This window comes from Neodiprion virginianus, chromosome 5, assembly GCF_021901495.1.
Source record: "Neodiprion virginianus isolate iyNeoVirg1 chromosome 5, iyNeoVirg1.1, whole genome shotgun sequence".
Lineage (NCBI taxonomy): Eukaryota > Metazoa > Arthropoda > Insecta > Hymenoptera > Diprionidae > Neodiprion > Neodiprion virginianus.
The window spans coordinates 29156324-29183747 of record NC_060881.1 but is presented as its reverse complement, the minus strand read 5'-3'; the positions used below and the strand labels follow the sequence as shown (position 1 = coordinate 29183747).

At 37.0% G+C, this 27424-nt stretch overlaps 4 protein-coding genes and 1 long non-coding RNA gene across 7 annotated transcripts in view; 3 read left to right on the top strand and 2 right to left on the bottom strand.

Moving 5' to 3' along the window:
• The first annotated feature begins 3013 nt into the window (after positions 1 to 3013).
• LOC124305623 (CBL-interacting protein kinase 28-like) lies at positions 3014 to 6074 on the top strand. Its single transcript, XM_046765204.1, has 8 exons — positions 3014 to 3102; positions 3171 to 3251; positions 3384 to 3504; positions 3857 to 4035; positions 4165 to 4269; positions 4771 to 5251; positions 5371 to 5609; positions 5726 to 6074. Exons 1-8 carry the CDS (start codon positions 3014 to 3016, stop codon positions 6072 to 6074), a joined length of 1644 nt encoding a protein of 547 aa, XP_046621160.1.
• A 1711-nt stretch (positions 6075 to 7785) lies between these two features.
• Positions 7786 to 27424, top strand: part of LOC124305857 (uncharacterized) — a 53297-nt gene continuing 33658 nt past the window's right edge. The window contains exon 1 of the long non-coding RNA XR_006908462.1: positions 7786 to 8346. This is a non-coding gene — a long non-coding RNA (uncharacterized LOC124305857). The remainder of the gene's footprint in view (positions 8347 to 27424) is intronic.
• Positions 9051 to 19341, bottom strand: LOC124305848 (NEDD4-binding protein 2). Of its 3 annotated transcripts, none has more exons than XM_046765767.1 (9): positions 19254 to 19341; positions 17905 to 18159; positions 17514 to 17703; positions 11938 to 17394; positions 11638 to 11759; positions 11056 to 11313; positions 10661 to 10882; positions 10308 to 10603; positions 9051 to 10209 (listed from the first exon to the last, which is right to left on the bottom strand). In XM_046765767.1, exons 3-9 carry the CDS (start codon positions 17689 to 17691, stop codon positions 10143 to 10145), a joined length of 6600 nt encoding a protein of 2199 aa, XP_046621723.1. In that variant the 5' UTR covers positions 17692 to 17703; positions 17905 to 18159; positions 19254 to 19341; the 3' UTR covers positions 9051 to 10142. The 3 variants fall into 3 exon arrangements, with proteins under 3 accessions (XP_046621723.1, XP_046621721.1, XP_046621722.1); XM_046765765.1 differs by lacking the exon at positions 19254 to 19341 and adding an exon at positions 19036 to 19237; XM_046765766.1 differs by lacking the exon at positions 19254 to 19341 and adding an exon at positions 18718 to 18873.
• LOC124305852 (dual specificity mitogen-activated protein kinase kinase 6) lies at positions 19907 to 23604 on the top strand. Its single transcript, XM_046765777.1, has 7 exons — positions 19907 to 20059; positions 20373 to 20561; positions 21091 to 21256; positions 21469 to 21705; positions 21871 to 22050; positions 22221 to 22438; positions 22725 to 23604. The coding sequence occupies exons 2-7, from the start codon at positions 20497 to 20499 to the stop codon at positions 22867 to 22869; spliced, it is 1011 nt and encodes a 336-aa protein (XP_046621733.1). The 5' UTR covers positions 19907 to 20059; positions 20373 to 20496; the 3' UTR covers positions 22870 to 23604.
• Positions 23724 to 25001, bottom strand: LOC124305856 (aquaporin-like). Its single transcript, XM_046765781.1, has 2 exons — positions 24539 to 25001; positions 23724 to 24364 (listed from the first exon to the last, which is right to left on the bottom strand). The coding sequence occupies exons 1-2, from the start codon at positions 24725 to 24727 to the stop codon at positions 24176 to 24178; spliced, it is 378 nt and encodes a 125-aa protein (XP_046621737.1). The 5' UTR covers positions 24728 to 25001; the 3' UTR covers positions 23724 to 24175.

The following is a 27424-nucleotide window of genomic DNA, read 5'->3' as shown; positions in this document are numbered from 1 at the left end:
CGCGGTTGATTATTGGAGCATAAATGAGACGGGGAGGGGTAAAAATAAGAGGAAAGAATGCGAATGAGATACTAGAAAACGAGAATTCAGCGAGGATTTTAATGTAAAATGAGACAAAAATACTAGCTCGATGGTGAATAATTATAAAAAGTAATAACAGGATCTGGTCATCATTGGATGGCAACATTTCGGAAACGGGAAAGAGAGAATTAGATCAAGTGCGGTTCGAATCTTCACTGAGAAAAAGTAACGGCAGCCATAAGCCCATGTCGTGATCGTCGTGAAGAAACGGCAAAGTCGTAAACGCGCCGACCGGAACCCGACGTGAAAGCAAGAAGCTCGAAACGTCAGGGGTGGTGATAAGTCTCGGTGTCGATTTCCGATTAGCTGGCGTAACCACAGGGCAATATCGAAATATGAACTTATGATGATTCCGGGATCGTTCGAAGATAATTAAATTCCACAACCCTGGATTTTATGCGATCAAAAGAAAGCGAAAACATGGCAATGTACAGGCTTAATGTTAATTGGGTCTGCACAGATATGACAAAAATAAAAGTGAAAAGATTTGCGGCAGAGATTTTATGTTCATTTGAGTTCCTGTCGTTGTGGCTGAAAAGTTTACAACTGATGCGTGTCTCGAAAAAATTTATATTAAAGCTTCAGCGTTACATGCCCAAAATATTCGCCAAGTTACCGTGAAGTAACGTGAAAGTGGATTCGAGAAGAAATAAAAAACACAGGGAGTACGGGGAGAATGAATAAATTCTTGTATGTCTAGATGGTTGAAGAGATTATGAATAATGAATCTGTTCTCTACCGCCAACCCGAACGAATGAAACACAGAATCAAAAAATTTCTGTTGCACTGTCTACAATACGAAGCTAATAAGTGCACGGACATTTTGAATAACTATTAGAATGCTAGAGTAGAGCTAGCAAAATATCAACGTGCAAATTTGCCAAGTTCCTGAACGGAAAACAAATATCCATATAATTAACAAGCTTTCACAGGTCTAATATTTCGACAACGTTACGTTTCCTCTTTACACGAATTCAATACAATTTCAAAGACGTGTGACTAATTCGTACCGCGACACGTTCTTAGTCTCTGGAACATTTGGCTCATTGTCAGCCTCAATCTTTCTGGAGGATTCATTAAACATTGGATGCACTGCAATTTAAAACGTTAAATTTGATATCTAAAATGTGACAAAATTATCCCTATACTGAATGATCCTTGACTATCCGTAATGCATGATAGTGAGAAGCTAGGAAGACTTCATAGTTGGGAGGACTTCGTGGTGCGCCTGAGCATAAGCAACTTGTGCTACGCGTGTGAAACGCACGGTTGCCTAAGGTTAGGTAGCGACTTTGTTCGTGTGCAGACAATTTGCACCACAATATTAAAACAGTTGTTATCTATATGCAGGAGGCTGATCAGTGCATATGCAACTTACGTTACGTTCACAGAACGGTAGTTAACAGAAAATCGGAATCACCTGTACAAAATAATCCGTATACCTGAGTAATTCGCTTTCAAATTGTTACTCATTGGGAATTTACGCGCAAAATTAGCAAATAATTCTCATATCGTCTGATCGACGATGATACTTAATCGCTTGCAGATATTCCTTCGGTAATTTGTATTGCTTTTTTCCGACCGAGTCCCAAACGTATGATAAAATGATACCGACATGTCGATTAAAAAAAATCCTTACCTCCATGGGAAACGTTACAGTCAGTGATTATTTGTGTCTATTAAGAAATCTATTAATCTCACTAGTAATTGGCTCTGTAATTCTAAGATTTTCAATCCCAGTAGAAAATAACTCGACGTACGAGACGCGATCCTCTTCGTGTTAATAGCGTTCGTACGATTGTTTATAAAGATGGCGGCGCCTCGATTGTCAAATGTTTACACCGTCACGTCATAGATCCCCCGAAAAATTCGTCAATATGTCGTTTACAGGAATGCCGTCTCAAAAGTAATTAAATCTTATAATGAACGTGTAAATTTGTCGATAAATCTTAAATTCGGGCACAATCTGACGTATATTGGTTAACACATGTTGATCATGAGATGTCAGAAACGCAACGAGAATTTAATTTTCTCCGGTACTATTTCGATTCAGCCATAACTAAATATTCAACAAAAATATTCAGTTGAGCTGAATATAGTCGGCGAACGAACCAATTTTTGAAATGAGTTATTCCGATGGTTCGCTCCATGGGTTCGATTAGTTGTTAGCTTTTAAAACAATAGCGGTATTACAGGACCCTACTACCGTCAGCACAGCATGGGTAGTTACCAGATATTTCCACAGATGACGGCGCGTAACAAAAAAATCGTTGCCGAAGAGCCACTTCCGGTGCACCTCGGATGTCCTCTGAATTCCACCTTGGACAAAAAAAAAAAAAAACAATCAGACCGTTTCTGAAAATGGTTTCTACCCAGAAGAATGCCCTTCGTCACAATATTAATGACCAATTCATCATCATTAAAAGCATGTAGCGATTCGCACCTGGATCTACAACCTTCATTATCAACGCAGTCGTTATGTCTACAAGCTTTTTAAAAAGTAAATCACGTAATTTGCAATCATTTAACCAATTGTCACGTCACTTTGAAGTATCTTTGTCACGCGTCAAGTATAGCTCAAACCGCTATCAATTTCATCTTGTCATCCTCTTTTAGCATTTCGCATATTTTTTCGTCGGAATACGCTTTATATTTTTCATTTTCTTTTTCCCTGCACTTACAACGCTTGTCACAACACCATTGCACAACGTGTCCGTCAATTTTGACACTTGCAGAATATAAGGTGCTGCAAAAAATTGGGGAAGGATCATTTTCCGAAGTATTAAAATGTCAGGACCGAGAAACAGGATGCCTATACGCTGCCAAGCGGTTAAAAAAAATCTATCAAAGGTATATTCTTATCTTTGTATTCCAGTTATTCAACGGGTTATAAATGTTTCTTCTTACACGTAATTTTTAAACTATCTACAGCATGAGCGAGATTTTGGAGAGTCCAGAGGTGATAGCGATGAGAAAGATCAGTCGTCATCCCAACATTCTTTACATGGTCGAATCGCACTAGTAAGCGGTGACAATAGCAGCAGTTAAGGCAATTGGTGGAATAATTTTCATTTTTCTTTACTCTGCAGCGATCCACTTCCTGGAAAAGTCACTCTGATCTTCGAACTGATGGATATGAGCTTGTACGATTTAATGAAGGCAAGAAAAGGGTAACGTGCAAATACATAAATCGATAGAATAACCACGGTGATAAGATATCCTTGTTACCGTGCATAGCATGCCCTGCGATTCAAATTCGTGGTTCTATTCCATCATTAATCGGTATACACGTGTTACTACAGACGTGCCTTGACTGAAGATAGGGTTAAAATCTACTTGTACCAGTTACTGAAAGGTCTTGAACACTTGCACAAGCATGGCATCTTCCATAGAGACATTAAACCGGAGAATATATTATTGAAGGTAATCATTTCCCCTAGGAATACTATACTACTGTTATTACTTTTAACAATTGTGTTGTTTGGTTACCCAAACAATTTTAAACTGGTTCAAACATTGAAACGAATTGCTTACAACATAATTATACTATCTGAGCTGTACGTTTTTTGCTTCGTTTTACAAGTAATTTTACAGCTAAAAATCGATGATTATTCATGCTGATCAACCGGAGTGTATGAAACACATCACCTGTTATACCTGTATTACAGAATCATAAGTGATGGGTTACTGTTGATATGATCGTAAATGAACAATGGTGACAATTTATCAATCAAAAATGGTGACGATTAATCTATGGTTGATTTTTCACGTGCAGGGGGACGTAGTTAAATTGGCAGATCTTGGATCAATAAGAGGCATTTATAGCAGGCCACCTTACACCGAGTACATCTCAACCCGCTGGTATCGTTCTCCGGAATGTTTACTAACAACTGGTTTTTATGGACCAAAAATGGACGTCTGGGCTACCGGCTGCGTATTCTACGAACTTCTCACGTATTATTTTATCCTTATCGTCTATTCGAATATTTGCGAAAGAGTTAGGATAGTAAATTTACAGTGGAACACGTACGTAGATTTTGCGATTTGTACCGTTATTGGTACGCTTTTCGATCCCTGTTTCAGGCTCAAGCCGCTCTTTCCCGGATCCAACGAGGTTGATCAGATTACTAAAATTCACTCTATACTAGGCACACCGCATGCAAGATTAGTAGCTAAATTTCGCAGACAGTAAGTCAAGTTGAATATTACTTTTACCTGCACCAACATCCTAATTATTCTTATTTTGTTTGACTTTATCCTTTGCAACGTTCACTGAAAATTGGCCGAGACTTTTCAGTACGTGCTTACCGCATGATTAATATGTTGTTATAAATTTTATACCCCTTAAGCAGTAAGTCAAGAAACTGTGAATACTTCTTTCCTACTAAAGGGGGATCAGGCGTTGCTAATTTATTGCCGCAAGTCACTGACGCTGGTAGAGATATTCTGAAACTTATGCTTGTCTACGATCCTGAGAATAGAAGCAACGTCAAACGATTAATGGAACATCGCTATTTCAATGATCTAAGGCAATACTCGATTCTTGAAAAATTTACGAACAGATTTATTTCAACTTTTCACATATGTTACCCACGAGGAGATTTATACTTTCTGGATTTTAGTATAGAAAGTATATTTCGTATAATAGATAAAAATAGTGAATAATCCTAAGGTTTAATAAATTCGCAGGGAGAACGAATCGCCAAGGATGACAAACTTAATAACACCGTCCAACTCATCGCATGAACAATCCAATTGCCAATGGCGAAACCCGGTTTTGTTAAGTTATATAACGTCAGAACGCCGGCGAAAGCAAAAAGTAAAACATCCCATTTCAGACGGTAGATCACGTCAGTCAGCATTTAATAATTTCCAGCCACCTATATCCTCTCATCAATCGAAACTGGTCCAAATGGCTGACCCCGTAGCAAATTTGAACATCTGCGGGCTCAAAGTGCCCAGAGTTGTCGCATCCAGTCCAAATTACGCGAGACGTACGAGCAACCAGTCGTCGAACAAATCTACTGCAACGAAAATCTCAAAGTCCGACAAAAGTAACGTCGTCGTTGTCGAAGAGACTAAAAAAAAATTGACCAGGGCTTGGGGAACAGCTAATATTTGCCATCGGAAGAGGCAACGTATCGTTAAGATTGGCGAAAGAGCTTCGAAGGTAAAATTCGCATTGCGTTTAATTCGTAAAAAATTATAATAACAGTGGACATGACAAATTCATGCATGCATTGATACCTTAATGTACTTATGCTTATTTTACCTGTACAATATTTACAGGGCAGTGCTTCCGATACGTCTGATATTTCGGGTCCTAAGCTCCCAAGTATTAGGAATAGCAGCAAAATGATAATATCCAGAGAGAGTAGCACCAGTCCAGTAGAATTGAGGAATGCTCCCATTAAACGAGGCCCGTCAACGCTAGGAACCCACTACAACTCTCGCGCAGAGAGGAGTTTCGATCAAAGCTATGAGCAGAAACATCACGTTGAGCAGAAGGATGATTATAGAACGAACAGGTATAAGACAAGCATGTATGTCGTTAATTTGCCGTCTAATTTGACTGTAAAAATTGAGTTTACGGGTACTGTAATGCAATTAAATTTAGAGTGATCGGCAATATCTTTTTTTTCAGCTTCTTGCCGATGATAATTACGCAAAAGCCGGAGATGCTCGTCCATCGAGGATCTGGCGGTGCTTCTGGGATGGCGCAAATTTGCGATTCTAACATACTGTGCGGTAATCGTCGCCAGAAAACAAGACTCGCAACAATCACTGAGCGGGCTACGCCCGCAGATTTTACGACCGGAAAAATGACGCCGTTTATTAAATCTCCCATTGCCAAAAGTCCAGCTAAGAAAATTCCTAAACACGAATCAAAATCGCTCAGTCCAACTCCGAGCAGTGTCATTCCTTCTAAGAAAATACGACCAAGCCCGAAAAAATTATATGAAAAGCGCAACAAATTTGGAAACATTAAATAATACTTGCCGTATACGTATACAATCGGTAAGTATCTAGAGATTGCGATTTTTAAGTATTTTAGACCAGAGCGAATTCAGCTTGAGTAAAGACAATTCTAAACACTGCTCTAAAATGAATTATTTGTGATTCAAAATTTTCAAAAATTCCCAGTTGATTGATCGCTCGCATGATTACAGTGGATTTAATCTGGATTCGGAATTTTTCAGTGATACATAAACTTTATAAGGCCAATACAAAATGCATAAGTTATAGCAATTCAGATATCAATAATGGTTTCGAAAGAGAAGAAAAATAATTGAAATTAACGAGTTGCATGTATCGCAACAAACAATCATCGTGACATTAAAGACGATATTTTGATTATCAAACGAGTTTATATTTATTGATTCGATCCGCAAAAACAAGATGAGATAATCATGTTCATTATTATTTGACAACCAAGGAAATAAAACAAGCGTTTTCGTAATTCAACTGCCTATACCTAATTTGAGCTTACAAAACTAGCGCGATACAAGACTTTCCTAATGATTTCGAGCACTCGTCGAAGGTATTTGGGCGACCAAGGGCGTGGATATAATTTTATTGCCTCCTAAAAAACATTGCATCGAATGCGTTTAAGGGGATGCTATAGTTGATTTCGATGTAGACGTATATATATTAGAATATCTAATTCCACGAATCTCTAACGCTGAAAAGTGGGTAACAGACCAATTTCACGTGCAAGTCTAAAGAAAAACATGTCGCTTTTACGCAAAAATAAAAGAAAAACGCAATGAAAACTACGAATTTATTAACGCGATTTCATATATTCCATGTCATTTCTTTAATTTTTGCGTCAAATGAAAATGTATTGAAATGTTTTTGTTCAGAATTATATGTAGAATTGAGCAGTTGTGCCCTCTTTCGAGTTTGAGATGCTTGTGCGGACTTAAGACATTTGAAGATACGTATGTCAACATCTAAATCTATTATAGCATCCCCTTAACCTTCAGCGAAGAAATTCGCAGTAGTATATTCTGTATTTGATGATTCTTCAATTCTCGATTCTAGTTCATGTCTAATCGGGCACCGGCGCCAGATTCACTCGTAAGAAACAAAAGACGAGCGTTGTTTCCCAGAATGCTTCGCAGAGACTGTTCTCTCGAAAGCGTTAATCGAATAATACTGCCGGTATTTCGATCAGTGTATTCGCGTTTTCCGAGCAGTTATGTTCGTATCGAATTCGTCGCTCCTACGGTGTGTAAAGTGCGAGTTCGCTTTCAACGTAACTTTTTTACAAACATATAGTGCAGTGAAAATAATCGCAATAAATGAATTAATCCTTCAACACCGCGAGACGTGAGTGGACATTCTACATGCGATAAGTAAGATGCATTTTTTTGTTTTGCAGATACGCCCGTCGCATTGTGAAGTTATTTCAATGAAAATAATCATTTGAATAGAAATGAAACTAGTAATTAGGTTGATCGGCATGTTATCATTTGACTATATTCGTGTCTAACCGGGGACCGGCGCTAAATTCACTCGTAAGAAACAAAAGACGAGCGTTGTTTCCCAGAATGCTTCGCAGAGACTGTTCTCTCGAAAGCGTTAATCGAATAATACTGCCGGTATTTCGATCAGTGTATTCGCGTTTTCCGAGCAGTTATGTTCGTATCGAATTCGTCGCTCCTACGGTGTGTAAAGTGCGAGTTCGCTTTCAACGTAACTTTTTTACAAGCATATAGTGCAGTGAAAAGAATCGCAATAAATGAATTAATCCTTCAACACCGCGAGACGTGAGTGGACATTCTACATGCGATAGGTAAGATGCATGTTTTTGTTTTGCAGGTACGCCCGTCGCATTGTGAAGTTATTTCAATGAAAATAATCATTTGAATAGAAATGAAACTAGTAATTAGGTTGATCGGCATGTTATCATTTGACTATATTCGTGTCTAACCGGGGACCGGCGCTAAATTCACTCGTAAGAAACAAAAGACAAACTTTGTTTCCCAGAATGCTTCGCAAAGACTGTTCTCCCGAAAGCGTTAATCGAATAATACTGCCGGTGTTCTGATCAGTGTAATCGCGTTTTCCGAGCAGTTATGTTCGTGTCGAATTCATCGCTCCTACGGTGTGTAAAGTGCAGGTGTGCAAGTGATAGTTACTTTTGAGAGTTCGATTTCAACGTAACTTATTTACAAGTATATAGTGCAGTGAAAAGGATCGCAATGAATGAATTTATCCTTCAACAGAGCGAGACGTGAGCTGACATTCTACGTGCGATAGGTAAGTCTGACATGCATGTTTTTGTTTTGTATGTACGCCCGTCGCGTCGCATTGTGAAATTATTACAATGAAAATAATCATTTGAATAGAAATACAACTAGTAATTAGGTTGATCGGTATGTTATCATTTGACTATGTCTCCCGATCACGGCATCAGATTTCAAAATTGATGAACTTGTTGAACGTTGCATCTATCAGATGGTACAGACTACGCGTATAAACATGAATTTCAATGAGGTTGTAGTTTGTAACTTCGTAATTTCACAATTTTATGATTGCTTAACCGTAAAATTCAGTAAGCCGTAACAAATTAAAATATATCTCATATTTCAAAAACGTGAACCTACAAAGTCATTGTAAAGTTGCAAATTAGTGATTTTTTCTCTTCCACTTTTTCTTTTGCCGTATTGTGTGAAATAATTTATGGACGGCTCCCGTGCGTGAATCGTTGTATGCAAGCGAAAAGTTATAATAAAAATGGACGAATATTTGTATTTTCAACAATGCGATACTAGGTACTTTTTCATCAAATTCTTACAAGTTTATAATCGCGGATTTTGAGCATAAACTCGATACCCTCTGATACTGAATACATCGATTAGCACGGTATGACTTTTTTCGTACGACACATACTTTCAATGTTTAATTCGTGACGACATTGCTAGACGGGGGTAGGTATAATGCAAAAAGGACAGGCTACAAAGTACGGTTTTTTGTTTATTTTTTCTCTTCTTTTCGTCAAGTCGATACAAACCAAGGTATACATTTGTGGAAATTTAAATATAAGAATTTAAAAGAATAATTACACACAATTATTGTGTACGAAGTAAAAACCAAAAATATAATATATCATTAATGCATAACTAGTTATAATGTCGAACTTATTAAAAAAGTATACCACGGAAATAATACTAACAATGATAATAATAATGATAATGGTAATAACAACACAACAACAATAATGATTGTAATATTATTGACGCTAAAAAACAATAATTATATTTGCCAATTCAATACATTTACAGTGTCGCATATTTGTTTGTATGTTTATTACCATTGAAGCTGAAGCTAGACGCTATAGTTAGTAGTGTTAACATTTAGTAAAATAAGGCAGTGTAGGCCAACAATGAAGATTTTCTCTGATCTCACGGCAATCTTTTAAAAGAATTTCAACACGGTTAGCACATAACTTCAGCTTCAACTATACGTAATAGTTATACTATAAACTGATTTAAAATATACAGTATAAAAGTATCATCAGCTTTTACACACCAGTTATTTTGTCACATTCACTTTCTTCTTTTTAGTGGTTTTTTCTCCAACAATTTGATATATGTATATATATATAATCCATATTAAATATACATATATCAAAATACACATATATATATATATATATATATATATATATATATATATATATATATATATATATATATATATATATATATATATAAAAGTGTTTCCATTTCAGACATTATTTTGCGAGGCAATTTTCGATTCTTAACATCATTACTATTGTATCCATTTATTGCTAATCAATTAGTCTTCAAGAAAAAAAAAAAAAAAAATTAAAATTTTTTTTGGCGATTTGTACATTCTTGCATACCTTTCGAAAAATGTATTGAATTACCTAGAAATTCTTCCATTGGATATTCAAGATCATTCAGTGTCGTTTTTCTTCAAATTCTGCATCATTCTTGTTTGGTCGATTTGTCAACGCGTCAATTGTTGTATAGTGCAATAACACAATTTATTTACGTATATTTCTCTGATTGAGATGTGTGCGTAAGTACTCAGCCCATCGTGATATTCCGTCTGTGAATGACTACCTTCAGACATCCGGGATTCTCCTCCATAAACCTTATAGAAAAAGTGAAAGAAAGAAATCGTGATATCAAATTGGAAACTTCCTAGTTTGTAAGTCATTTTTGTAATAATACACGTAGGATTTTTCTCACCTAATATTTTTAGATGCGAGCTTTTTAGAAACTGCGGGTTTAATCCTGCTTAATCCTTTAGTACTGCGAATCCCTCGTCCAGTAATTATATACAAATTCATCGATTTTTTATTACCCTCACTGAGCTTTGATAATTGATGTTCTAAAAATACATCCAGTGCGTGCAAAGCCTCAGCCACGTACAGGTAATGCAAATCTAATGTGTTTTCAGTATTCATCATGTAGTCCTGAGCTGTTACAAAAGCACTTGCCGCCGTCCAATTGGCATATTCCATTTTTTTCGAGTGCAATTTTGCCTGGGAATAACCAAAATCTATAGTTACAATAAAAGTGATAAATAGAAACAATCTTACCATTTGAGAATAATACCCGGCAACTTCTCGATTGCCTTTTCTGAACGCTTCCGTAGCTTTGTTGAAATTCTCGTTGCGGAGGGAAAGTTGTCGCTGAGCCTCCTTACGCGATTCTTGAGCTTCTTCCATCGCAGCCTCATATGTGAGCGTTGCAGAGTTTGAATTATCCGGTTTGCTTGAATGCGAATTGATAGTGCCAGTAGCGGATGCTTGTGAATTTTTCTAAAAACAAATATTCATCAACAATTCTTGATGACCAAAATTTTTTCGTTTATTCTTCAAATTAACTTGTGACAAATAGATAAATTGTGAAACATTTCTTTGCCAATGAGTAAAACCAAAATAGTATGTTATATATTTTTGAGAGCTTTAAGTAAGGAAAAAAAAAGTTGTACCTCTACTTCGTTTGTCTCGATGGATTCTTTTCTCACTCTGTCTATGAGGCTTCTTTGCTTTTTAAGCGTATGATTGCGGTTCGAAAGTAGCCCTGTACTTGCTTCCAGGACCTCGACAGTTTCTTTGTAATCGCCATTATGAGCGTTTAAGATTTCGTCAAGGGTTTCGGGATCATGGTCAGTGAACATTTCGTGGAGCATTTGTCTAGTCAATCGTGACGCCATGTCGTTAGGTGTTTCGAGTTTGACTTGCTTTTTCTGAAAGGAGAGGTGGTTTTTCATGAGGCTCAAGTTAGTAACGGTAGCACAACGATGCATGTTTGGTAAAAATTGTTTTTTCGTAGCTCTACGCTTGTGCGGAATTCAATAAACCGTAATAAAGCACAACATGCTCTTATTTTGAAGACTCAACTCCTTCAAAGTCATTATAAAATTGCAAAGCAATATTTTTATCACAATGATTCGTTGTGTTAACGTTACTAATTTCAATCTTGTGATTTTTAAATTATTTTCCAATCGCAAAAAACAACAGTTAGTGCTTTGTGGTTTGAAAATCAATTATATCACAGATTTTATAATTACCAAATCGTTATTGTATATGGCCAGAGCCATTTCCATGTCCATTATTTGTGACAAATTCGGAACTATAGGCTCCGTCAAAAGACGGGCTTCCTCTTGCTCCAACGATCTCGCGTATTCAGCATCTAAAACCAAGTTGATTCATTTTAGATATTGTTTAAAAAGGGGTGCAATAAAAATAAGACTTCAAATTTTTTTATTAATATTTCACCATTTTATGACGTCTCACAAAATTTTTAAAAATCAGATTCGCTTTCTTTTTGTAATTTCTGGGTAAATTAATGCATCTAATGGTTACTGTACCTTTTTCAATCATTCTGTCGAGATGTTCTTGTTGAGCATTGAGCTGTCGTTCCATACTTTCGATCCAAAGCGCGTGTAACTGCTGTGCCATGGATTTTTTAATTTGAATAACAGGGAAAAGACCATCAGCGAATTGGAATTCAGGGTTTCCAAACTCATTTTCTAACGTTTTGATGAAATCGTGACCTAAATTCAACTCCATCATTTCTTCCGGCTCTATATCGTCTTCGGTGAAGTCGTCAGTGCTCTCAGATGTCTCTAGCGATAGGGTTTCCTCAACGCAATCATCAGTCTCTGATATCAACAATGGTAAAGTACCTGGCACGTCCTTAATCTGTGGGTGGGCGTCTTTATTCTCCTCAATTGTGATGTCAGGCTCACCATTTTTCCATCTTTTGACTCGTAATATATGAGGATTATAGCAGGCTTCGTTGATTACCATCTTTTCTTCAATCTGTCTCTTTAGTTCCAATTGTTCTTTCGACACTGTATGTTTGTCCTTTTTCTTCCTGGGGCTAAAATTTGGGTGCTGAACTTTAGCATTGCCTTCATTAGACTCTGAGCTACTTGACTGCTGTTTTATTTTGTCCAGTCTTTCCTTGTGTGGCGTAGAATTTTGGCTCTCCGAATCCCCAGCTTCAGAACTACCTGCAGAAGGTGTCGCCTGCCTATCCAGCACGATTTTGGGGGATTCAATTTTAGTGTACTTGGTAACGTCTTCAGGCACTCCGTCCAGAAGAACATCCACCGCCCAATCGAAATCACAATTGCAAAGGTTCTTGTAAATCTCCGTGATATCCTCATGAGGCACGTTTGGAAACATATCTAAAAGCTTCTCCACGTTCATTATTGTTTCAACCTCTGTTTTGAATTCTAGGCTTTCCTCGCCACTCAGAACGTCGACCACAGAAGTCATTGAACTTTTATCCAACATTAGTTTCAACGGGGGTTTCTCCTCAACAACTATAGACGTGCCATTATTTATTGATCTGCTTGTCGCGCTCATAATTCTGTATTCCGATGTACCCCCGACATATAAAACATTGAAGTCATAACTACTCGTGTTTGTAGAAGAATCCGACTTCATCACATTGTCAGATTTTTTCACTGTTTCTCTTACTGGACTAATGTGTTCTACGGGAAATGGGGACTCTTTCCATGTTACTTGGTTCAGATTATCAACAATTTCGACGGTTTTATTCTCACTCTCAGTCTTATCTCCATCTCCACCCAGGTTTTGTTTGGTACTAGCTTTTACTTCATCAAGATTTTCAGCTTGTTTCACATCGATTAAATCCTCTGGGTCCGATGCCATCAGCAATTCGCAGCATTCTTCGTAACATTCACAGCATTCTTCTGTTGAGGAATCATCCAAATTATTGTAAGGATGGATCGAGGATTCAAAATTATTTTCACTTTCTTCTTTACTTTCGAGCAGTGCCGAATTCTCGTTTTTACATTCCAAACTATTTTCTGTAGGAGTACCAGGAGATAGGTCTTCAAATTCATTGTCACTTGTTAATTTTAAATCATGACTTTTGCTTAGAGATTCTCTTTCCGTACTTATAAATTCGCTGACATTATCTTCGGGGACTTTTACAGTTTCTTTCGTAGAAATTTCCGCACTTATGATCAAATTCGAGGGTTCAATTTCACCAGACTTAGATTCGTTGTCATGAGAATCAGTTCCACAGATATATGCGACTTCTTTCTTACAGATCACTTCACTAATTGCCTCGTTCGAGGTTTCGCATTCTGAACCAGTCATCTTTAAATCGGAAATACTTTCCGGAAGCCCTTCAACTTTCTGAATCTGATCAATATCACTCAGATTTGGTATGATTAACTTATCGATACTTTCTGCAAGACTTTTGTTCTTCTCTTCTTTACTTTGATCTTCGTCATCCTTTTGCTTTAATGCCACAAGTTCTTCCATGTCAGACTCATCAATTGTTTGAGACTTTTCAGCCGTGATTTCTGCATTACTCGTTTCATCCTCATTGATTGCAAAAGCGTCGTTTGCATCTATGGATGAATAAGCACAGCTATTTTTAGTCTGATTCTGAATTAGCGATTTTGAATCACTTACAGAACCTGGGTTTTCAGTAGAATCTTTATTTTCAACAGCCAATTTGTTTGTTAATGTATCTTTAACTACAAGCTTTGAGTTTGCATCATTTTCAGTGTTATCAAACATGACAGGCGTTGACAACCGACATAAACCTTTATCAGAGTCAGTCGATGGAACAAGAGTGCTATTTAGATTTAAATCAGATAATTTGGAACTCAAATCATCGCCTACTATAGTGGCAGATATTCCAGTTAGCACAAATTCTTGTTCGGTTTTTTGGGAATCGTTTTCATTAGGGGCGATAACGCTGGGTTCTCTGTGAGACATTTCGTTTTCAAAAGCATCTGTTTCCGATAGAGAATTATCGTTAGTTTGATGCTTGTACTTCATCATACTTTCCTCATTTCTTACAGTGTCCTCGACTCGTCTGGTATAACTATTGAAACCCAGCAGGGAATTTTTTATCCCAGTGAATATCGACCCGATCAATCCCTGGCCCTCAGAGCTCGATTCTGGTTCGGTGTCAACAAGTTCTGCAATAAAGTCAGTATCTAAGGAGTTCACTTGGCGTTTAACATCTATTTCTGGCTCCTCGGCGTCCATTTTTTTCATTATGTTTGTGATTGTCACTTCCGGATCTTCGGGAATTGATGTATCATCCCCAAATGTTTCAACTAAGCTTGCAGATTTTCTCCACTCAGCCTCGGCCTCCTCAGTATAAATTTCTGTTATAATAACTCCTGTCGGGTAATCGTTATCTGTCTTGGCTTCCTTTTCAATGTTTGAACCAACTTCTTTCTCAATATCTTCGAATTCTGGTTGCTTCTTTTTCTGTGTTTTACAATGTTCATAATTAGTAGTGCTGTGTATCTGTTTGCCGTTTACAAGTAAAGTGAAATCCCAGCATTGCGAGAGAATATTTTCTGTATTCTCTTGATTACATTCATCTACAGCATTTTTTCTCGCTGTTTCATATTCTATCGTAGTAACACTCCCCTTTCTCTCCGATCCAATAGCTCCCAGGCTCTGATGCTGAAGGTTACTCGAAGTTTTTCTTAAGTTAAAATCATCGGTCTTTGAAGGTGAGTCATCGCTTTGCATCGTTTCTGACAGAGAATTACCCTTGTCTTTACTAACCGAAGGCGAGGAATTATTGCTTAAAGGAACTTCACATTCACGGTCATTCATGACATTTTCGCTGAGTAAGTCAAGCACTTTGTTGTTACCGGTAGGGCTATTGCTATCTTCTCGCTGGTCAGGGACATTGTCTTCATCCATTTCATCACTAGAATCCGTTTCTATGCAATAATCGACGAGAGACTTATTGAGAGTATCATTTTCAGACATTAGAGCATTTGACACAATATTCTCCAAGGTATCCTTGCTGTTTTGTGGCCCACGAGAATTAGCAGAGGGTTTCATGTTCTTATCATTGTCGCTGAGTAGGTGATCCAATTGATCCGTGTTTGGCATGGTGAACACGTCATCGCTGTTGTAGGCTTGAGCTCTTTTTCGCCTCCTATTTCTTTTCGTAGATTTTTGATTCTCGTTTTTCTGCTGTTCCTGGCTGTTGCTCATCGAACTCAAGGGTGGAAACTTTCTATATTGCGGGGGAATATTATCTGGCGAATAACGAAGGGAAAATTGTTCTATAAGCTTTGGTCCCGTGATGTTTCTTTCATATTTTTCTATCATGTGTCTTATAGCGTCCTTCAACACCCCATGAGTATTTCTTTTAGCCAATTCGTTCACGTTATTAGCCCACGGTGTATTTGGCTCGAGAACTTCGATAATGTATCCATTTTGAACCCCCATTACAACGTACGGTTGCATTTCCCACGACTGAGTATTTGTGTTGCTGATAATAACTGGACTGACGCCATCTCTCATTGCCTTGAAAGCTCTTTTTTGCGCATGGCTGTGCGCTTCGGACAATTTCGAACGGACAAACTGATATGTGCCTCTTCCTAACATTACAAAGTAATCATCAGCGCTGAACACGAATTGATTCGGATCCCCACCTACGGAGGACCTCACAATGTTCGTTGCTAGATGTGATTTACCACTTCCAGGTAGCCCCCTTGTGATGATTAAAACTTTGTGGCCTTCAATGATTGAAGATATTATATTTTGCAATGTATTGTCGTAGGTATTGTGTTGCGGAGAGTCAGGCGGAGACGGCGTGTTGCTTACAGATATGTCGGAGCGAGTATTTTTTGGCTGTATTTCAATAGGGCTAGATATAAATTGACACACATTGGTCGACATGAGGGATGGTATCTGCATAGGATAGTCCATTCTTTCTTCCTCTATGACAACATCTGCATCATCGTCCGAGCTGTTTTCCAATCCAGGAAGACGGTATTGAACTTTCAGTCCACAAAGCGATTCTGTTTCTCCTTTGTACAGGTTCGATTTACCACTTCCCGTTTTATTCTTTATCTCATCATCATAGTTTGAGCCGAATTGCTCAACTTGCTGCTGATGCTGATCCATTTGTGATTCTTGGAAGTCATCTTGGTAATCCGTTGACTTATACTCTGCGGAAGTAAAGTGCATCGATGTGTAGGGAAATCCTTTTACGTTTGGCTCTCCAGATTGCGATTTTGAACCCCCCTTAGTGTTCAAGTTCTTTGTATCTTTTGATTTTGGGCTTTGGGCAGAGCCGGGATGATCAGGGTTAAAATTCTGATGTTGCTGGTGCTGCTGAGGTGCAGACGACTGTTGATTTTGTGTCTTATTATTTTTCGGTATGGTTCCTTTGTTGCCGATTTTATCTGGCAAATCGCGTGAGAATTGAAGTTTGCTTCCGAACAGATTATCAAATTGATTGTTAGTTTCTTTGGTTTTCTTTTGACCTATGTTACTCGTATTACCCCAGAGTTGATTCATCGTAGAATTTTTTTGAGCAGACGGGGATTCGCTTTCGATGTCGCTGCAATAGTAAACTTTGGAAAAATCAGCTTTTCCAGTTGTCTGATTTCCAGATGACCAGGCTTGGCCAAACTGTTGGAGTTTTAGAGGCGGTACTTTCATACTCTCCTGAGAATAGCTGAGATTAGACACGTTCTCGTTAACCATGGAAACAAACCCTTTATTCGCCAAATCTTTCTTAAGCAGTTCGAACTTCCGAAATTCTTCCTGTTGACGCAGCAATTCTTTATCATTCAAGTTAAGGAAGCCAGTAGTAATATCGTTCTGAATGTTTGATTTATGCATCGTTTTATCCGGATCGTCATTTCTCATCCTTTTCTCGCTGTTGGAACTCATTCCCATTGAATTTGACATTGGGCGACTGCTTTGTTCGCTAACGTTTTGACTGCCACGATTGGAAGGAACTTCAGCGTTTTCTGACAGCATGATCAGCGCGTTGATTGATGGTTGTACTGTCGAAAAGTAAAAATGAACCAGAATCAGTAATGTTCAGAATTAGAATTATATTAAAATAGGAGTGTTAGGAATTTTGTAATATTTCATGCAATTAATATTTTCATTCAAAACTTACGTTTCCATTTACAATTCAGGACAACAGACAATATTACATCTTGCTCCAAGGTACTGCCAAACATTTCTTTCACTCGATCAAGTACCTGCTGCTTCTGTTCTTTGGCAATTTTTTTACCATCGTTAGACCATCTCGGCTGCGGTGGAGCCGAGGGTGTCCGTTGATTATTCGACGCCATTATTATTGCCCTCTGCAATGTATCGTCAGTTGTTAGTCATTATTATTTTATTAAACGTAATTAAAATAACCGATCAAGTTGTAGGCGAAAATGAAAATTATATACATATTGTTTTGAAATAGGTATTAAAAAATTGTAGACTTTTTTAGCATAAATCCATGAAAAGCGAGTATGAGAAAACAAAGACACTGATTTGTTTTTGAAGTGTCAAACCTGTTATTGCCTATTATTTTTCAGCGATGTTCAATGCCAAAATAACAATAACGATAACGATGCTACAAATTGGTGATCTATTGCAGTATCGTTAAATAACGAAAAATTCTTCAATTCTTTTGACTCTCATCGATATTCTTTCTGTTGCTCTTATTTTTGCCATGGGTTATAAGAAGAGTACATCTCGTGTTACACCGTAATTTTAACACGTCTCTTTGCTTGATCGCACGACATTATGAACCTTGATTACTGCATCTGAAATAAAAACAACAAAATTAAGATAATTAAAACGATATTGTACAACAATAATGAAGATAAAAAATCTATGGTTTTATCAAAAACATAAACTGTCATTCTTAATTGCGGAAAGGGAAATACATTTTATGATTGTTGTAATTGTGGTTGAGAGGCACGAAGCAGGAAATATTTTCGCAACAACTACAATTGATAACGACACGTCATGATGCGTAAGCATCCATGCTATTTTCGATTCGGTACAGCGATTTTGAAAATTATCTCACAACAGGCAATGTTGCAATTATTTTGCATTACAGATAATATTGTCAGAAATTAAGATGTGAAAATATTGAGAAAATAGCTGTTGCGTGGATAATTTATTACTCTGCCAATGAAATTTCTGCTATCACCGCTGATGTTATTTTTATTACATGACTTGAATGGATTGAATATTGAATTTTGTAATATTTTTATAATTTCTACACTTTGGGAACGCGAAAAAGATAAAGAGAAGATTATCTATTATTGATAAACGCGATCAGAACTCGTCTATGACGAAAATAAATCTCCTGGTACTTAGGCGTCGATGGTTTTTCCAATTTAACGATGACGGTGGGTTCATTGGTCAGACATAACTAATAATGGCATAACTTTCAACTGCATAGTTTTGTCAGAGTGCGGTGAACGACGTTGTTGGCACGCCAAGTTTGTTGCGCATCCACAACTACGATGCACATATCGGTTATTGTTTGGGTTTGGCGTACCGCCACATGTGACACACGTACATAAATATGGCCATGAAAATTATTTTGACGAATGCTCGTCGAATATTTGAGGTGTGACGAAGACATGACGCGTAACCGCGAGTTATATTATACATGGTTAGGCACTTACGAAATATCGGTAATAACCGTATTATTCAATTGTCAAAAATTCACCCCAGTTTTTTGGGGTTTACAGATAAACAGATGATCACTTATTGATGAGCTTGAATTCGCAACTATACGGAACGATATTTTGTGGAGCGTTCAACACACAATGAACACTGACGATAACAAATTCATGTATATATCCCCGGGCCCCTGAGGGTATATATAGCTGTCCAAACTCACCAACACCACATAAGAATAGCGTGTGTTGAATATCCCTCACTTTGGCCACATTGCTGTCGTTACAAACGACCCGAAGGTGGCTGGTGAAAAATATTATTCGGTGCGTTCCGAAACTAGGTGGCAGCGCTAAAAACTCCCTAGGACAGAGGCAGAGCAAGTGACGAACTTGGCAAAGCAAAAGAGATAGAAGATTTTTCACAGCACTGGGAGCTAATTTCAGAACGCACCCTATCGGAACCCGTCTCTCGATTGCGCGTGGTTTTCACAAAATACCAGGAAAAAGTCTTGTTCCACAATTAACGGTTTGACAGTCGTTACATATTTATTATACATATTATCGAAACTCACGATCGCAACTCGTCTGTCGATCACAGTATTGCCAACATTATAGTTCGGATCTAATCTGGTGGTTATTAAATTCTGCAAATATAAAAATATTTACGTAAAGTTTACTATCAGGTTTCCGTTACATGTATGTAAGTTACATGCTGAGAGTTTTAACCGTAATCTCGATTGCTATGTGATTAATCTTCGGAGATTATTTTTCAAATATTTTCTATGGATAGACGATTTTTTTCCCGTTTATGTTCATTGTGATTTATTTTAATGCAGAGTTGTTTCGCTTTTTTTTTTCCTCTCATATTGGCCGAAAAATTTACATATCCCTAGTTACGACAAACACACTCTTGAGTTCGTTATTCCGTGTTGGTAAATTTTTGTGACCAAATTCAATCCATAGTTTAAGTTGATTAAAAACTTCATATATGGGCAAGAAAACTTTGGAATTTACTTATTATTTATATGAGGTAAAGATGACGATTTATCTTACTGTATTTATTAATTCGCTATTCCCAAATAACTCGCGGATGTGTTACGGAATGCTACCGAACATTACGTCCCCACCGTATTTTCTACACATAGCTTTTTCTTTTTCCAAACAGAATCAATTTGCATCTTTTTATGTAACCTAAGTCGGTACGTTTCGCTTTTACGAAAACATTCGCTAGTCGTACAGTGAAATCACTAAAGGTGTTGTTTTCAATACAACAGGGCTGTTTTTTCTCTCCCATCGATTCTTCAACCGTCAAATCACGACAACGTATGTCAATTTATTTTCAGATCGATTAAGCATGAGCAGAACAAGTATTGAGATTTAATACCCCCTCCAAAAAAAAAAAGGAATAGAACGAGTAAACAAAACCCAGCTATCGTTGCAGTCTATTGATCGATAAAGATCAACATCATGGCTTCACGTAAGGGAAAAAGAAATTTGAGAATTACAATGTCAGAGGAGGCAGCGGTTCCGTTGTAAGTTTTTCATCTCTCATCATGCTTACAGTAATCGTATTCGTTCCTGACCGAAAATCATTTATTTTGTTTAATGTATTAACAATTGTTGTCGCATTGACAACGAACACTTGCCAGTTTGTTCACTTTGAACATATTTCACCAAAACTTCGTAATTTATTATCTAACCATTGTTTTTCATAAATTGAGTCAACTGTTATTTTCTTTAGTCAGGTATCTGTATGGCGTTGAAGATCTTCCAATGTAGGAATATTTTTTATTAACTCAAATGAAACAGTCCATAGTTCTAAATGTATCATCAGTTAAACACAACATCTTTGATATCTGGTGTCGTAGTTCATAATATTTTTTCTAAAACATTGAGTTGCGGTAATTACCTACTTTCGTTTCTGCATCGATCGACTCTTCTTTGGTCTGCTTGGGTTCCTACAGCCCTGCTGTTATTCTTAATTGCATACTGTTCTGCTATTGGTATTGGGGATGAATTTATTGACCCTAGTATGCAGATATTTTATATTTTCTCTACAAGAACTCCCCCGAGAAACTTGGATAAACGAACGACCATAACTATTGGTGAAAAAACGTTCAATGTCGAAGCTGACGATCTCGAAGTCTTGTGCGTTCTTGGACGCGGAGCATACGGCGTTGTGGAGAAGATGAAGCATAAACAAAGTGGTACAATAATGGCTGTTAAGGTAACTGATGTGAAATAGTTAGCTAGTCGCATTTTTTTCCAATTGAATGATATCCATTCGTTTCCTTGTCATTGACACTCCTCATTAGCTCGTCACTTGTCGCACAGTCCAAAGTGAGTCGACCGCTCAATGCCTCGTCCTTTTCATTCTGATCCCAAATACGTAGGAAAGTACGATTGTCAGAAGTTTCACCATTTGTTTATTCAATGTAGAGAATAACAGCGACGGTAAATACACAAGAACAAAAAAGATTGCTGATGGACCTTGACGTTTCTATGCGAAGTTCGGCCTGTCCGTACACAGTACAGTTTTACGGTGCTTTATTTAGGGAAGGTGATGTTTGGATATGTATGGAAGTAATGGACATGAGTTTAGACAAGTTTTATATAAACGTTTACGAACATGGGCGATCGATTCCCGAAGATATACTTGGAAAAATAGCTTTCGCTGTAAGTATTATTCTTACGCTAATCTGTGCATTTTATCGATGTTTTAACGATGGTCCGCATATTGCGGAAAGTTTCTTGTCGGAATCAATCAACTTGATTCGTCTTTTCCACATTGATATGTATGACTACTAGGAAATTTGAAAGCATTTTCTTTCCATCTTCTAGGTAGTTAGCGCACTTCACTATCTTTACTCACAGCTACGCGTTATACACAGGGATGTAAAGCCGAGTAATATATTGATAAATCAAAAAGGAGAGGTGAAGATCTGTGATTTTGGGATATCAGGTTATCTCGTAGATTCGGTAGCAAAAACCATAGATGCTGGCTGCAAACCGTATATGGCGGTACGTATTTCTTCTCCCCTTTGTCGTCTTTTCTCAACTTTTTACTGTAAGCCCTGTTCCACGGCTTCTAAGTAAAAGATATGAGAACGTTATTATGTAAAAAGTTATTGCGCACACAATTTAACGCCGAAAGAGTAAGAAGAAGGAGTAGATTTACTTATTTTTTATAGCCAGAAAGGATAGACCCAACAGGTAATCCTTCGCAGTATGACATACGCTCAGACGTTTGGTCGCTAGGAATATCCCTCGTTGAACTGGCGATGGGAAAATTTCCTTATGCCTCGTGGGGTACTCCGTTTGAACAACTAAAGCAGGTTGTTAAAGATGACGCTCCAAAATTGCCTCCTGGTAAATTTTCTTCAGACTTTGAGGAATTTATAAACAAGTGGTAAGCGTGTTTCTCGAGGATGGTTTAGAAAAAAAGAAAATCCACTTTGTAACTCTGCATGTAAAAATTATCAGGACATTCAGAAGAGACATTCAACGTTTTTTGAGGGAAAGGAACTACAGTTTATGAAAAAAAAAAAATCAACATCTATGTTGCCATTACTTTGGGAAAATTAATTCTCAAACTCTCGAATGTTTTCTTTGTTGGCTCCCGATGATTGTTTGCGACAGAGTTTTGTGGAAACAAGATGTGAAACAAATTTGGAAAATTATTTTTCTACTTCCAGCCTAATGAAGGACTACACTGCCCGGCCTAATTATAATCAATTATTGGAATTTAGTTTCTTACAAGCACACGCTGCTAAGGATACAGATGTAGCAGCTTTCGTTGGTGAAATTTTGAGATTGACAGATTCAGAAAGACCTGTTTAATAGACGTAAAGACCGTTGCGTTCATCATTCACTTTTTCACAAAAATCAATATCCGAATCACAGGTGTATCTTATTATACATATTGGATTGTTAATAAGTTGGATAGCTCATTGTACTCTATGAATTTCACATTAATTATTTCTTCTTTTTTCTTTCTCTCACTTTTTTTCAGTGTGTGTTCGTTTTGTGTATTAGGTAGATATACATATGCATCAGTAATCAAATTTATCAGTTTGCAGTAATGACATTAATTAAAACGTCTTCGTTATATTTAGAATTATAGATACACACTTATGTAGTGTTGTATATATATTATTATTTTTTTTTCTCGCATAATCACGATTATAGAATCAAACGCGGTTTTTGTACATAGATGAAACATTGCTTCCAGTAATTATTTATAATAGCGACAAAATGGTTTTTATCACATCATAAATAAAGTTTTTCGATATCTTCATTGAGAATGAAATAATTTTCATTCACTTTCATCAAATATTCTAATCCATTAATTAATTCAAAAATTAATAACGGTACTAAATTAAATTCTTAACAGAGATTATTGGTTTCTATTTTGGAAACTTTACTACATCAAAATATATGACGCGAGTAAAGCGATGCCAAGAGCGCTAATGCGCTAATTGTCAAGTTTTTTAAAGTCTTTCCGTACGCTTCTTTTTTAACGTTTCTCCTTAAACGAAGTGATACGCGGAATTGTTATCAGATTTAATGTTAGAATATAAAATGAACAATTACTTGCAAAAGGTGTAGGTTGAATTTAACTTTTAGCTTCTTTGAACAGTTATCTTTTTTTTTTTTTTTTCCTTCAGCTGTAATAAATTGTTTTCTCGTATTAGTAAATTATAATTTATCCGTTGCAACACTTTATTCGTGTCAAATATTGTCCGTTTTTTATGGAATAATGTAATAATATGTTGAATTTTTCATCCGATTGAAATCAAAGTATATAAATTGAACTGAATGCCCGCAAAACAAGCTAAACAGATTTTGTCTAATGACAAGTGAACATTTTTTTTTTTATACATGTAGTATGTAAATTAGATTTACGTCAATTGTACATAAAAATTTGGGAAATTACATATACAACCTGAATATACATAAAAACACATGTATATTAATTATAAAATAAGAAGTGCATTAACAATCGGTGCAATAAAAATCCATGGATTGAATAAAACTTTGCAATACAGTTATTTACACATATCCATGTAGTTGTTTTTTTTTCTCAACTGGTATTATCAACGCATTATTTCTATCCCTATAATCAAATTGAATGGCTCTAAAACTTTCACAGTTTCTTTTCTTCCCCTCTTCTTTCTTTCGATCCTTTTTCTCCCGATTTTGCTACCTCATCGTTGGGTTTATCCATTACGTCTTCTTCTTCCAATTCTTCCCCCTCTTCAATTGCTGACTTGAATATGCATTTGTATAAAAAAGCGGCTACCACCGAACCGAGAGTCGGTCCCAACCAGTAGACCTTTAAGTGAAAAAATGATCTGTTTCAAGAAAGTTCCTTTTTTGCATTTGAATCTGACTTTCATCCTTGAAATTTGAAAGAGGAAACAGGGGGTGGCTGAATTTTGACAAATTATACGATACTTTGGTATAATCTTGCTTGAAACTAGATTGCGCGCAATGTTTTTTCATTTACCCAATGATCGTTCCAGTGTCTGGCAAACAGAGCTGGTGCAAAACTTCTTGCCGGATTAAATGATCCGCCGGTGTTTGAGCCAAAAGCGGTGATACCGGCTATAAAAATCGATCCAATCGCGAAAGGTGCGAATAAACGAACACTCGAGTTACTCGTCCGCATTGTCAGGAGAATAGTCATCATCAGCATGAATGCTGTAAGAAAACATATTCCTGTGAACTGTCGACGTGCTGGGAGAAGTTTCCACTATTACAAAGCAGTATTGTTACAGTTTGCCATTTTAGTTTCTTGTGGGTTGAACAATTCATTTTACAAATTCATCGAAAATTGCACTGTTGCGTTCATAGAGGAATTTTATTCTTGGTTGTCTTACTGACTAGCGTTTCGATGAGCAAAGCTTGCGTGGCTGTAATGTACTCGCTGGGAGCTGTGTATCCGAGTGTATAATTTCTGTAGAAAAATTTCCGCTCTCTGTCGAAGGGAGTTACGCATAATAGCAACAAAACTCCAAGACAGCAACCAAATAGATGCATCACAATGTAAAGCGCACCTCGCAGCACCTTTGTCTAGAAATATTTCTGAATAATGGTTTATTGACCTCGGTAATGACGAAGTAAATATTTTCCTTGGTCATGAAGTGAACATGTGTTACCTATTATATTTTTTTTTCGTGACAGATGCGTCTGTAAATATAATCGTTCTGAGAAGGGACCCCACCTCTGCCGAAACGTAACCAATTTTTTGGTGTTGTTACTGACCTTCATTTCGTAGAAAAATATTTACTTCAGAAATATTTATATCAAGTTCTAAAATTTCTTTGTCAAAATTTCGGATTGATTCGGGTTGAAAACCATGTTTTTAACGACTATTGAGAAGGTCTGATACAACTTCTGGTTGGATTTTCAAACCTGCGCAACTTGGGCTCAAACATTTTTACGTTTAGTCAATACCGTCGGTTCAGTTGTATGATTTTACCTCATTAATGATCATTAGTCCTGCAGTGATGGCAGGGTTGAAGTGAGCATCCGACATGTCGGCGAACATGAATGTGCAAACTGTGTACATTAAGCCGAAAGTTAGAGCGACACTAAACATATAAAACGGTGCTTCGGGATCAAATTTCATAGAGCTTCCACAGCCAAAAAAGCATATCGCAGTACATCCGATGAATTCGCCCAGCATGGCGTAAATTAGGCTTGCATCCAGCTCACTTAATCCTAGGCAGTCGATGTCTGCCATTTTTACGTCTAGTTTATTTTTCTTTGAATGCCTACAGGTTTTACTTCACAAAAAATTCCAGTCAGATGTTTCAGATTCAGGAGTAAGTCATGTGTTACTGCGGTTTGCTCATTTATATTGGATCAAAGGATTACACAACTTTATTCCTCGTTACTTTCCACAATTATTCAGATTTAAACTTTTGCTGCGTAAAAAATATTTTCAACGCCGAGATCATCAGATCATTACGATGTTCCAAAACTGTTTAAATAGTTTGGTACGTAAAAAATCATTTAAATCGAACAAATGGAAAAAGAAAGAGACAGGTGATTGTTTAAAAATCGTATATTCTATCGAGTAAGGATTATAAATTTTATCGTTTCTTTTCTGTCATTCTCGTTGCTTATTATATTTAAACCTGGGATCAGCCAGAGCGTGGTATCCAAAGGGAGTACATGATAAGGATTGTTCATCAAAAAAGAGAATGTTTGACTTGCGTTGTGTGAAAAGACATAAATGGGAAACACGATCGTCCACTGCTACAAAGCGATGCTCCAAGGAGTGCTCCGTACACCAAAGACATCCATACAAGAATACCAACTATTACTGCGAATGCTATTACGTGTCCACGTTTACGAATTCGGTTCCATACAGTATTGGCGGCTCGCAATCTCTGTTCAAATTCGGCCTGTATTATGAAAAGACGTAGAAGACAATAGAAAAATTTTGATTCTCAGAAAGTTTGTCGCGGTTGCAACGTCAGCCTTTTGATTCATACTTCGTGACTTTCAACGAATGAAATACATCGCGCATACTTGTCTTTCGTTGAATTTTCGTATCTGTTCTCGCGCCAATCGAATCACCTTACACTTAGCGTGATGTATCCGCTTGACCACTTCTCCATTTGTCTTTGATTGGTTAAAAGTATCAATATTATCTCCAATTTCGCAGTCCAAACCTAAGCAGCCTGATCTATTGCAACATTGAACGGTCGTCATACCATGAAATACTTGTATCAAATTCGTTGGATGATAAAATTAAATATATATATAAGGTTCCGATAATTAAAAAGGTGTCCCCTCGTATGGATGTCAGAGTCCATAATATTTCTAAAATACACATATTTTTCGCAGTACTCTGAGGTTGCTCATAATTTACTTATTTCTGCCTTCGTATGTTTAGGCGCATGGCAAATGAGACAAGCAAATAAATTACCGTCAGTCTGTCAAAATTTATTTACATCTTTTTAGAACAAATTAAAATTTCACTTATGCATAAATTTTTACGTCCTGTTTTGAGACTGGAAACTTCAAGGTGGCCGGTTTGTAAAATATTTCCCTGAATATCACGTTAGTGTAGAATGCTTTAACAATTCTGCTACCCTTATGTACAAAATTATTTACATTGGAACAGGTTTTATCTATTAAATTTTCAACAAATACTACAATACTATCCGCACACCGTGAAAACTCTGAAACGCGTTGCCCGCCACAAAAACCAAAGAAGTCGCAGTGCTGTCCAAATATCCACATTTGCGAGTCTATTCCAGCTGGCGACTACGAATACGAGCCCCCTCTGAAACCCTTAGAGCCTAAGAAAAGGATTGAAGCAGATATTGATAACCCCGATTGCCCTTACTGTAAAAAGTAACGGTTCATTTTATACTAT